This window comes from Erinaceus europaeus, unplaced genomic scaffold (assembly GCF_950295315.1).
Source record: "Erinaceus europaeus unplaced genomic scaffold, mEriEur2.1 scaffold_695, whole genome shotgun sequence".
In the NCBI taxonomy this organism is placed as follows: domain Eukaryota; kingdom Metazoa; phylum Chordata; class Mammalia; order Eulipotyphla; family Erinaceidae; genus Erinaceus; species Erinaceus europaeus.
Genome location: NW_026647466.1, coordinates 54,957 through 66,758, shown reverse-complemented (window position 1 = coordinate 66,758; position 11,802 = coordinate 54,957). Strand labels below are relative to the sequence as shown.

General features: G+C 50.9%; 1 protein-coding gene across 1 annotated transcript; it reads right to left on the bottom strand.

Annotated features, from left to right (window-relative positions):
- Positions 1 to 1,265: 1,265 nt before the first annotated feature.
- RPL15 (ribosomal protein L15) lies at positions 1,266 to 3,061 on the bottom strand. The gene is made up of 3 exons (XM_016195102.2): positions 2,879 to 3,061; positions 1,987 to 2,123; positions 1,266 to 1,628 (listed from the first exon to the last, which is right to left on the bottom strand). Exons 1-3 carry the CDS (start codon positions 3,048 to 3,050, stop codon positions 1,323 to 1,325), a joined length of 615 nt encoding a protein of 204 aa, XP_016050588.1. The 5' UTR covers positions 3,051 to 3,061; the 3' UTR covers positions 1,266 to 1,322.
- Positions 3,062 to 11,802: the final 8,741 nt, after the last annotated feature.

The window sequence follows — 11,802 nt, the reverse complement described above, 5'->3', positions numbered from 1 at the left end:
CTGTGGTTTCTGAAGGAAACAGGGACCTGCATCAATGCAATTGGGAAGGACCCAGTTCCCCCTCCCCCAATAAGACACTATTACCACTCACTAGAAGATGAAAGATAACAGAAGGCCCACTTTAGTTTAAGAAGACATTTATTCCTTTAGCTGAACAACCTCTACACACAATCAAAATATATGGTTTAAGAAACTGAGTGAAAAGAAATTTAGGTCTTAAATTGTATGAACCCACAACAGGTTTTCTGGACATTATAAGTCATTAAGACCCCTAGAGGGGGGAAAATGTTTTATGGACACCTAGCAGTTGAACTTTCCAAAAAAAAAAAAAGATGACTTTCTTAAACTAACAACCCCAGGGTTGGTGAAGACTTGGTAAATACCTACTTCCTACAAATTTTCCCAAAAAACAGAATCCAACTCAATGTTAAACTGGACAGTTGATGGTCTGGCTAATTTGTGGAGTGGTAGGGTTTTTGGTACTTGGATTTAGTAATAACTGCACACAACACTTAAAACAGTGTGACTGGAAACACCTACACGACCATTTTCATAACCTAATGAGAAAGGACCCTATTGGGGACTGGCCTAAGAAATTTTTGTCTCACATCATCAGTTTACAATCCATAATCTCGTTCTATACTAAAATCTCGTTCTATACTAAAATCCCCTGGAATTTCAACAAACACCAGTATAAATACCAGTTTGCACCAAAGCTAGGACTTTCCATATCCTGTGAAGTCATAGCACTGAGCCAGGAGCTTTCACCTTTTATGATTCCAAGGGTACTGAGATTAGAACCCTCTATCCGTCACTTTAAAACTTTCATAAGCAATAAATGGAGTATTTGAGCTATATCTAAAGATGCAAATCCTTGTAAAAAAAAAAAAAAAAAACAAATCTCCAAGCAAAACCTAATTGAAGTTATCTGTCCTCACCAAGTAACCTCCCACAAAAAGCCACCTAAGGGTAAACCAGCAGAAAACTGCATCACTCTAAGAAAACTTTAGGTTTCATCACATGCACCAACAAATCTACAGGGCTAGTTTCTGCACTCCTTAGAATGTTACATCTATCATACCAAACAGCATCTTAAACACTGACGTAACTCCCTAACAAAAGACAAAAGGTATATCTTATTAGAAACAAGATAAACACCACTGAAAGTTTCCAAATACTATTGCACTTTTAACTTTCATAATTTGACAATGCATTCAGAAAACAGACTAACTTTTAACAATTAAAGAACACCTTTAAGCAGACAGGACTGTCCTAAATTGTTTATTAGGTTAAGTTTTTTATTTTTTTACAAACAATACTTATTAGCGGTAACGGTGGAGCTGGAGAGTATTGCGCCTTCTCCAAGCTGCGCGGCGAGAACCACCAATGGTGTGGTGGAACTTGTGGCCCTTTCCAAGGCCACGGCTCTTGCGGCCTGCGGATGTCAGCCCCCGCATCTCCCTGTGCTTGTGGACAGGTTTGGTGATCCACTGGGTGTCGGGATTTCTTCTGATCGCTTTATGGAATGGATCAATGAGGATGACCTCAAAAAACTTGTATGTGGAATCTTCGCCCACCCAGTAAGAATTCAGCACTCTCAGAGCCCCACAGTGGCGTCCAGCTCGCTCCTAAATCGGGAAGAAAAGGCCCAAAGTCAGCCTTCCACATTTCCCCACAGCAGCCACCTGGGAAGCAAAAACCTAACTCGAGTTCGCCACCAGACAAGTGAGCGAAGAAGGCACAGTCTCCACAGGACTCCTGGCCGCAGTCTTGCAGGCCGTGAAGACAGGCCCTATTCACCAGCCCCACACACTCGCAGAATGCATACACACACACTGGCAGCGCAGACTTGCACACCAACGCTACCAAAAGTCAAATGCCACGGGCTCCATTTCGTCAACAAAAGGGCCTGACTGGGTGTAGGTCGACTATCAGGAAGGTCACACTCCCCACCGGCGACCCAACAAGAGAGCAACACCCACTCACCTCAGCAACAGACTGAAGGCTCCGCGCGAACTTCAGCTGGTTGACGCCATGATGGACCGGCTTGCCGTAGGTCGCACCCTTGGGAACAGGGCGTTTGCGGCCACCGCGGCGGACACGAATCCGATATATGACGTAACCTTGAAGAGTCCCGGCGGCTTTAGATGCGACGGGAGTACCTTGGCCCTCCCCCCAAACCTTAGTCTGTCAGGCAGGGAGAGCTCTTCCTCACACTACCTCATCCTCCCGCTAGCCGCGCTCAGACGCGCTCGGCATACACGAGCTTCCGCGCACACCTCAGCTCTGGTGAGGTGGGGCTGAGACTGCGACCCAGAGCCTCAGGTACCCGACTTTCCTGTCACCGCCACCCCGCCTCCTGGCCTGGGCACATCTCGTCGCGGGCACAGCTCCTTCCAGACCTAGCCCGCGCTGAGGGGAAGCAGGCCCGCCCGCCTAGCCCGCACTGAGGGGAAGCAGGCCCGCCCGCCTAGCCCGCGCTGAGTTGAGGGGAAGCAGGCCCGCCCGCCTAGCGCGCGCTGAGGGGAAGCAGGCCCGCCCGCCTAGCCCGCGCTGAGGGGAAGCAGGCCCGCCCCCGCCTAGCCCGCGCTGAGGGGAAGCAGGCCCGCCCGCCTAGCCCGCGCTGAGGGGAAGCAGGCCCGCCCGCCTAGCCCGCGCTGAGTTGAGGGGAAGCAGGCCCGCCCGCCTAGCGCGCGCTGAGGGGAAGCAGGCCCGCCCGCCTAGCCCGCGCTGAGGGGAAGCAGGCCCGCCCCCGCCTAGCCCGCGCTGAGGGGAAGCAGGCCCGCCCGCCTAGCCCGCGCTGAGGGGCGCGAGGCCTCGCCCTCCCCCTCCCCCAGCCCCCCGCGCCGTCCCGCCCGAGCAGCCCTCGCGCGCGCACCTTGCTTCGCCTTGTAGCCCAGCCTGCGGGCTTTGTCCGGCCGCGTGGGGCGCGGCGCCCTGTGCAGCGCCGACAGCTGACGGTACTGCCAGCAGCGCACGCGGAGCAGGAAGCGCATCACGTCCGACTGCTTCTTCCTCCACAGCTCCTGGATGTACTTGTACGCGCCCATCTTGGCTCACCCTGCGGACAGGCGCAGTCAGTCCAGGCCCCGCGTCAGACTCCGCCCGCCTTACTCGCCCTCAGGGAAGCCTCAGGAAAGGGCTGTTTGCAAAGGGCCGGGCGGCCGGCAGACCTCGCCGCCACCGCGGCCGACTGTCGAGGGAGACGCGCTTCGCCCGCCCCGTCTGCCGGCCCCCCATTCTCTCTGGCTCCAGGCCCGACTCTAACGCGCACCGCCATGACATGCCCTCCACCCCAAGGCCGGGAGCCGCCTCTCCGCGCCTGCTCTGGCCCGCACCCCAATCGAACTCGCACCGCACAGGAGGCAGGAGGCGCTCCAAAATCGCAGTGTCCGCGAGCCCGGATGGCCGAGGAGAAGGGAGATAAGCGGAGGATGGAGTTAGGAACACCCGCGACACAGCTCACCTGATGGCTGCCGCCACACAGAAAGGAAAGAGCCCTCTTCCCACAATCCCTTTTGGGCTCCTCCCCCACCTCGGCAAGCCTCTTTCCGGTGGGAAGTGCTGCTCCCGTGGCCTCATGGGATTTGTAGTTCCGGCAGCGCCGGTGGGCGGGGCTTTGCGGCGATCGGGCCCAGCCCCCTCCGGCTCGCGCCGCCCCTGCGTCGCAGGATCGGGATTTTGCTGCTGGCGGCCGCGGGGCATCGGCGGCCTGGACTCTGCAGCGGCGTGGCGGCTGGTCGGGGCGGGACGCGAGCCCAGCTGGGCTGCCGCGCGCTGTTCCCGGGGTCTGAGCAGGTGTCCAGGTCTGTGTCGGGATGGGTACGCGGCAGTCTCGCGCTGGTCTCCTCCCGGCGGGGCGACCACCGGCCCCGAAGTGTCCGACAGACCCGCGCCGCGACCCGCGACCCCGCAGTGTCCGCGCTCGCTCCCGCAGGCCCCGGCTCCGAGCAGCTTTGCGGTGGCGACTCGGGTCGGGCCGCAGGACCCCCGCGGCCTCCCCGCCGGGAAGCGGGCAGGGCGCACCAGAACCGCGCGGGGGCGGGAGAGCGTCTGGGGGAGGGCTGGGGCGGGAGGGACGTCTGGGGGAGGGCTGGGGCGGGGGGCGTCTGGGGGAGGGCTGGGGCGGGGGGGCGTCTGGGGGAGGGCTGGGGCGGAGGGGCGTCTGGGGGAGGGCTGGGGCGGGGGGCGTCTGGGGGAGGGCTGGGGCGGGGGGGCGTCTGGGGGAGGGCTGGGGCGGGGGGCGTCTGGGGGAGGGCTGGGGCGTCTGGGGGAGGGCTGGGGCGGGAGGGACGTCTGGGCCGAGGGGGGCGTCTGGGGGAGGGCTGGGGCGGGGGGGGGCGTCTGGGGGAGGGCTGGGGCAGAGGGGCGTCTGGGGGAGGGCTGGGGCGGGGGGGCGTCTGGGGGAGGGCTGGGGCGGGGGGGGGGCGTCTGGGGGAGGGCTGGGGCGGGGGGGAGGGGCGTCTGGGGGAGGGCTGGGGCGGGGGGGAGGGGCGTCTGGGGGAGGGCTGGGGCGGGGGGGGCGTCTGGGGGAGGGCTGGGGCGGGGGGGAGGGGCGTCTGGGGGAGGGCTGGGGCGGGGGGGGGGGCGTCTGGGGGAGGGCTGGGGCGGGGGGGAGGGGCGTCTGGGGGAGGGCTGGGGCGGGGGGGAGGGGCGTCTGGGGGAGGGCTGGGGCGGGGGCCCTCTGCCGTGCTTGGTTTTTGTCGCGTGTCCGGAGCATTTGCTTGTTGTGACCGCGCTTTCTTCCTGAAACTCTCCCCGCCTGTAGTGGGTGTGTTCACCTTTCAGCCATGGGCACTTGGAGCTCCTCTCTCCCCGTTGTTGTTTGCTTTGTTTTGCCCAGAGCCCTGCTCAGCCTGGCTTACTGCCGTGCGGACTGAACCGGGGACTCCGGAGCCTCAGGCAGTCGCCTTTTTCTCTTTGTAATGCAGTGGAAGCGGTTCATTTACCTCCGGTTTTTGGTCCTCGCCGCCAGACGCAGAGTGGCGAGGCCCCGGCACGCACGCAGCCTCCCGCAGGGCCGAGGGGCGCAGACGCTCCGGCTTCCTTAAGGGGCCAAGGGGCGCCCAGGTCTGTGAAGCTCAGTCCGTACGGAGACCTCGGCCTCTCGGCGTGGGAAGGACGAGGAAAGGCTTCCTTGTCTTTGCCATTCGCTCAGTAAAGTTCCTGGAATCGAGGAAGAGGTGTCACAGTTTTCGGTGGAACTCTGATGACCGGTGGCGGGGAAAGGCGTGCGGAGAAGGCGCCTGGAGGTGTGAGGACTGGCCCTGGCCGGGGAAGGGAGGACCGAGGCGCCGGCCTGAAGTTCTCACACTGGCAGATGCTGAGCGAGGGTGGGCTTCATGCAGTCACACTTTGCAACTATTTATTTACGAGATGGAGACGGAAGTCGAGGGGGGAGAGACGGCTCCAGAAGCAGAGGGGGACCCGGACTTGAACCTAGGTCCTCTCACCTATGGTAACTGCCTGCAGCCCGCTGTGTCCTTGTTTGGCCCTTGCGGTTGATACACATATATACTTTCTTTTAAAATTTTTACCATTCTTCTTTATGACAGTGATAATTTAATTTGCTTGTTGTAGTGAATAGTCTTAGAACTGAAGGTTTTTTTCATAGTGGAAATCACTCATTTATAAAATGGAAATATTGACAAGTTACTAGATAGAGACAGAAATTGAAAGGTAAGGGAGAAATAAAGATGAAGAGACACCTGCAGCCCTGCGTCATCCTTTGTAGAGCTTTCCCCCTGCAGGTGGGGACCAGGGGCTTGAACCCAGGTCCTTGTGCACTGTGATGTGCGCACTCAACTAGGTACGCCACCACCTGGCCCCAATATACGTATGTACTTAAAGAGTCATTTGGATTGCAGGTTTGGGGCTAAGAGGGTGAGGGGGGAAAGTGGAAGCAGTTTCTTGTTGATAGTATTAACAGAGAAAATATATTAGCTAAAAACAGCACGGGTTGTGGTCCAGGAGGTGGCCCAGTGGATAAGGCATTGGATTCTCAACCATGAAGTCCGGAGTTCGATCCCCGGAAGCACATGTACCAGAGTGATGTCTGGTTCTTTCTCTTCCTATCTTTCTCATGAATAAATAAATTCTTTAAAAAAAAAAAAAAAGGCACAGGTTTTTTGTCTCAGAACTGACTATAATAAAATGTTGGGAAAGCATTGGACTCTCAAGCATGGGATTATGAGTTCAATCCCAGGCAGCCTAGATACTAGAATGGTGTGTCTTGTCTCTCTCTCTCTCTCTCCTGTCCTTATTATTAATAAATAAAATATTTTATTGCGTAACTATTTAAGAAAGGAGACATTAACAAAACCGTAGGATTGGAGGAGTACAACTCCACACAATTCCCACCACCCAATCTCCATATCCCATCCCCTCCCCAATAGTTTTCCCATTTCCCATCCCTCTGGGAGCATAGACCCAGGGTGTGGGTTGCAGAAGGTGAAAAGTCTGGCTTCTGTAATTGCTTCCCCGCTGAACATGGGCATTGACAGGTCGGTCCATACTCCCAGCCTGTCTCTCTCTTTCCCTAGTAGGATGGGTCTCCGGGGAAGCGGAGCTCCAAGACGCATTGGTGGGGTCTTCAGGGAAGCCTGGCCAGCGTCCTGATGGCATCTGGAACCTGATGGCTGAAAAGAGAATTAACATACGCAGCCAAACAAATGGTTGAACAAGTAAAATCTTAAAAATAAATAAATAAAATGTTGGGGCTGGAGAGACAGCATAATGGTTATATAAAAAGACTTCCGTGTTTGAGTCTCTACAAGGTCCCTGGTTCAGTCCCCAGCACCATCATAAAGCAGATCTGAGCAGTGCTCCGGAAAAGAAAAAGATTAGTGAAATTGTCAGTAAGACTTCCTTTTAGAGACTTAGACACTATCACCCGACCCCCTATCATTTCTCTTATCCTCTGGCAGACTTATCTTTCTCCCTCTCATCACATCTGCTTAGGTGACAATTTTAAATTTTAACTACCACCATTAAAAATCTTTTGAGGGAGTCGGGGGCGGTAGCACAGCAGGTTGAGCACAGGTGGCACCTAGAGCACAAGGACCGGCGTAAGGATCCCGGTTCAAGCCCCTGGCTCCCCACCTGCAGGGGAGTCGCTTCACAGGTGGTGAAGCAGGTCTGCAGGTGTCTTTCCCCTTCTCTGTCTTCTCCTCTCTTCATTTCTCTCTGTCCTATCCAACAACGATGACAACAACAACAATAATAACTATAATAATAAAGCAACAAGGGCAACAAAAGGGAATAAATGAAAAAAATTCTTAATCTTTTGAAAGAAAGATTCAGTGGTATCATAACTTACTGTAGACCACAGTATAGAGAGTAAAATCCTATGATAAGTGAGATGACATTAAATTAATCATAAACTCAGAGGTTATGTGTGGAGAACAGTCTGAAGAACTCTCAGAAGGCTAGAAATGGACCTACCCTATGACCCTGCAATTCCTCTCCTGGGGATATATCCTAAGGAACCCAACACATCCATCCAAAAACCTGAAATGGCATTGGTGTATTGCACCAAAGTAAAAGACTGGGGTGGGTGGGTGGGGAGAATACAGGTCCATGAAGGATGATAAATGACATAGTGGGGGTTGTATTGTTAAATGGGAAACTGGGGAATGTTATGCATGTACAAACTATTGTATTTACTGTTGAATGTAAAACATTAATTCCCCAATAAAGAAATAAATTTAAAAAAATTAAAATTAAAAGAAAGATGCCTGAGGCCAATAAAACAAAGAAAAATAAATAAATAAATTCAGAGGTTATGTGTGGAAAACCTTTTAAAATAGGCCATAGTTGCTGGCACAGGAAATGACATACATAGATGATCAATGTTACATTAAGCTTTACCCTTATAAGTAAAAGTTGAAAATTTCCCTATTACACTTAAAATACAAAGTACTTTAACAGAAGTAGTTCTTTTGGAAGCAAGTAATAAATATTTTGGGGGGAGTCGGGCGGTAGCGCAGTGGGTTAAGTGCATGTGGCTCAAAATGTAAGGACCAGCTTAAGGATGCAGGTGTCAGTCTTTCTCTCCCCCTCTCTGTCATCCCTCCCCTCTCCATTTCTCTCTGTCCTATCCAACAACGACAGCAATAACAACAATAATGACTACAACAATAAAACAAGGGCAACAAAAGGGACTCAATAAAATATAAAAAATAATTTTGGAAGATGTAGAAGGATTCCAAGTATGTCAACTAGAAAATAATAGTTGTAGCCTCTAAGTGATGAGTTATCTGCTGGTGAAATGTGCTGTGTTACTCCAGAAACAAGTGCTAGGCTATTTCTTTTTATTATTATTATTATCTTTATTTATTGGATAGAGACAGAAATCAAGAGGGAAAGGAGGGATAGAGAGGGTAAGAGACACCTGCAGCACTGCTTCGCCACTTGTGAAGTTTCCCCCCTGCAGGTGGGGACTGGGGGCGAAAACTAAGGTCCTTGTGCATCATAGCATGTGCTCAACCCAGCCCCTGTGCTAGGCTATTTCTACTGCACTGCAATAATGGTACTTTTTTTTTTTCCTGCCAGCCAATTAGTGTTGAGGCTTATTTGGGGCATTAAAAAAATGACAGATTTTGCAGCCCAGTGACTGACTACAACACTGGAATTACAAGCATGAGGTCCTGAGAATGTGCCAGAGTGATGCTTTGGTCCTCTTTTCGCTCTCTCTCATAACAAGCTTTTTAAAAAGTACAGACTTTCTAACAAAGTCCCAAAACCTAGATATACACCAGTTTCTGTGAGAGAGAGCTTATGTGCACACGTATCCATACACTACTGCAAAATATATACCTGAAAGCAGAAGTACACTAGAGTTTGCAGTGAGTACCCCCCTAACACTTCCTCTCCACTATTCCAAGCTTTGGGTCCATGATTGCTCAACAATTTGTTTGGCTTCGTATGTTAACTCTCTTTTCAGTCACCAGGTTCCAGATGTCATCAAGATGCCGGCCAGGCTTCCCTGGACTGAAGACCCCACCAATATGTCCTGGAGCTCAGCTTCCCCAGAGACCCATCCTACTAGGGAAAGAGAGAGGCAGACTGGGAGTAGGGACCGACCTGTCAATGCCCATGTTCAGCAGGGAAGCAATTACAGAAGCCAGACCTTCCACCTTCTGCACCCCACAGTGACCCTGGGTCCATGCTCCCAGAGGGATAGAGAATGGGAAAGCTATCGGGAGGGGGTGGGATATGGAGAGTGGGTGGTGGGAATTGTGTGGAGTTGTACCCCTCCTACCCTATGGTTTTGTTAATTTATCCTTTCTTAAATAAATAAGTACAGACTTTGAAAAGATAGAGGAAGCTTATAAGAAGTTCACATTGTTTTCTTTGTTGGTTAAAGAAAAAAGCAGTAATGGTGTACAGCACACATATGCAAATGCAAGTACTAGTTTGCCACCACAACAGCGTGGTTTATGCTATACTTTGACCTGTCACGTTCTCGTTACTATACGAACACAGGACACCTAGCATTTTTAAAAACATTTTTTGAAATTTATTTTCCCCTTTGTTGCCCTTGTTTTATTGTTGTAGTATTATTGTTGTTACTGATGTCGTTCTTGTTGGATAGGACAGAGAGAAATGGAGAAAGGGAAGACAGAGAGGAGAGAAGAAAGACACCTGAAAACCTGCTTCATCGCCTGTGAAGCAACTCCCCTGCAGGTAGGGAGCCGAGGGCTCGAACCTGGATCCTTACTCTGGTCCTTGCACTTTGCACCACCTGCGCTTAACCTGCTGTGCTGCCGCCCCCACCCTTTAAAAAAAAAAAAAAACCAACTGAGTACTGTTCATCTTGGCTTATGGTGGTACAGAGGATTGAACCCCTAGCCCTAGCAATTTTTTTAAAATATTTTTTTATTTACGTATTTTGGATAGAAGCACAGATAAATTGAGAGGGAATTTGGGGGATAGAGAAGGACAGAGACACCTGCAGCACTGCTTCACTGCCTATGAAACTTTACCCCTGCAGGAGGGAACCAGGGGCTCAAAACCCAGGTCCTTGCTCACTGCAGTGTGTGCTCTCAGCCAGGTGTGCCTCTACCTGCCTGCTACCTAGCATTTTTTATTTGAACTTCCATGGAATAGTTTTCTGATTTCAAAGAATTGTGGTATCCTTCCCCCCACCAAAAAAAAAAAATTATTTATGAATGAGAGAGAGGGAGAGAACCAGAGCACATGAGATGCCCGGATTCAAACTCTGACCTCGTTAATAAAATCTTTTGCTTCCTTGCAGCGGATGGTGGTTTGATTTTGCTCGCGAACATCAATAAAGAAATTTCAGGAAAAAAAATATTGCACCAAAGTGAAAGACTCTGGTTGGGGGGGGGGAGGGTTCAGGTCCTGGAACATGATGGCAGAGGAGGACTTAGAGGGAGTTGAATTGTTATGTGGAAAACTGAGAAATGTTATACATGTGCAAGCTACTGTATGTTACTGTTGATTGTAAACCATCAATCCCCCAATTAAAAAAAGTATTAAATAGTATGTCTAAGACTGTCCCAAGGATTAAATAGTATGTGTTGGCATTCTTCGTGTTGGTTTGGCCCCCTTTCCCCTACCTCTGAGAGAAATGGTTTGGCCCTTGCTAGTTTCGCGCCCTCTTTCTCCCCGCCCGCCCCGTATGCTAAGGACGTGCAGAGTCCCAGCAGCAGCGGTGGAGAAAGAATGATAGGGAAGCACATGGTGTGGTGGTTTTCCCATTCGTGAATAAAGATTAAACTGCTGCTTCTCAGCCCAGCTGTGTGTCCGCGAGTCTCTCTCTACCCCCGCAAAGCTAGCCCGGTCTGCTGGAGCCTCCGAAACATTAGCAACAAGTATGAAAACCAGAAGCCCATTTTTCATTGTCCTAAAAGCTGTCACTAACAGCATTAATGTTTACTTTTATTTTTTTAGGATTTATTTATTTATTTATTTATGAGAAAGATAGGAAAGAACCAGATATCACTCTAGTACATGTGCTGCCAGGAGTTGAACTCGGGAGCTCATGCTTGAGAGTCCAATGCTTTATCCATTACACCACCTCCCAGACTACTTAATGTTTATATATTTATTAAAAACTCTTTACTTTTTATTATCTTTATTTACTGGATAGAGATATCCAGAAATTGAGAGGGCAGGGGGAGACAGGGAGACACCTGCAACACTACCATTTGCAACGCTTTCCCCCTGCAGGTGGAGACTGAGGGCTCGACATGGGTCCTTGCATTTTGTAACACGTTTTCGAACAGGTGCGCTACCTCCCAGCCCCACTTAATGTTTACTTTTAAGTCATATAAGAAGTCATGTCCATTCTTTATCCAAAGTTTTTATCTTTGTATCTCAAATTTTTAGTGAAATGTTTATTATTGCAGGTAAATAAGTAGGCAGTCTTTCAAGAATTGAAAGATCAAGGATTTGATTTGGACTTCTGGAGTTACAGTTAATATTGAAATATTTTGTGTACAGTGTTTTCATTACGGGTCAGAGAGAGAGCTCGCCTGGCAGGGTACATGCCTTGCCCTGATCACAGCACAGGCTTGAGCTCTGGCACTATTTGGGCGGCGTTATGAACTATGGGGTCTGTCTGTCTGTGTCTATCTCAATGAAGGAACAGTCCAGGAGTCATGATATTGGGAAATGAGTGATGGGGAGTGGGGATAACAGGGGATGTGTGTGTGTCTGTGTGTGTGTGTGTGTGTGTGTTTGCTTTTAAAGAGAGGGACACATACATACAAACAGTCATAAGCTTAGCTCTGGCTAATGGTAGAGAATAAGGTTTGGAAGGAGATCCTGTCTTCT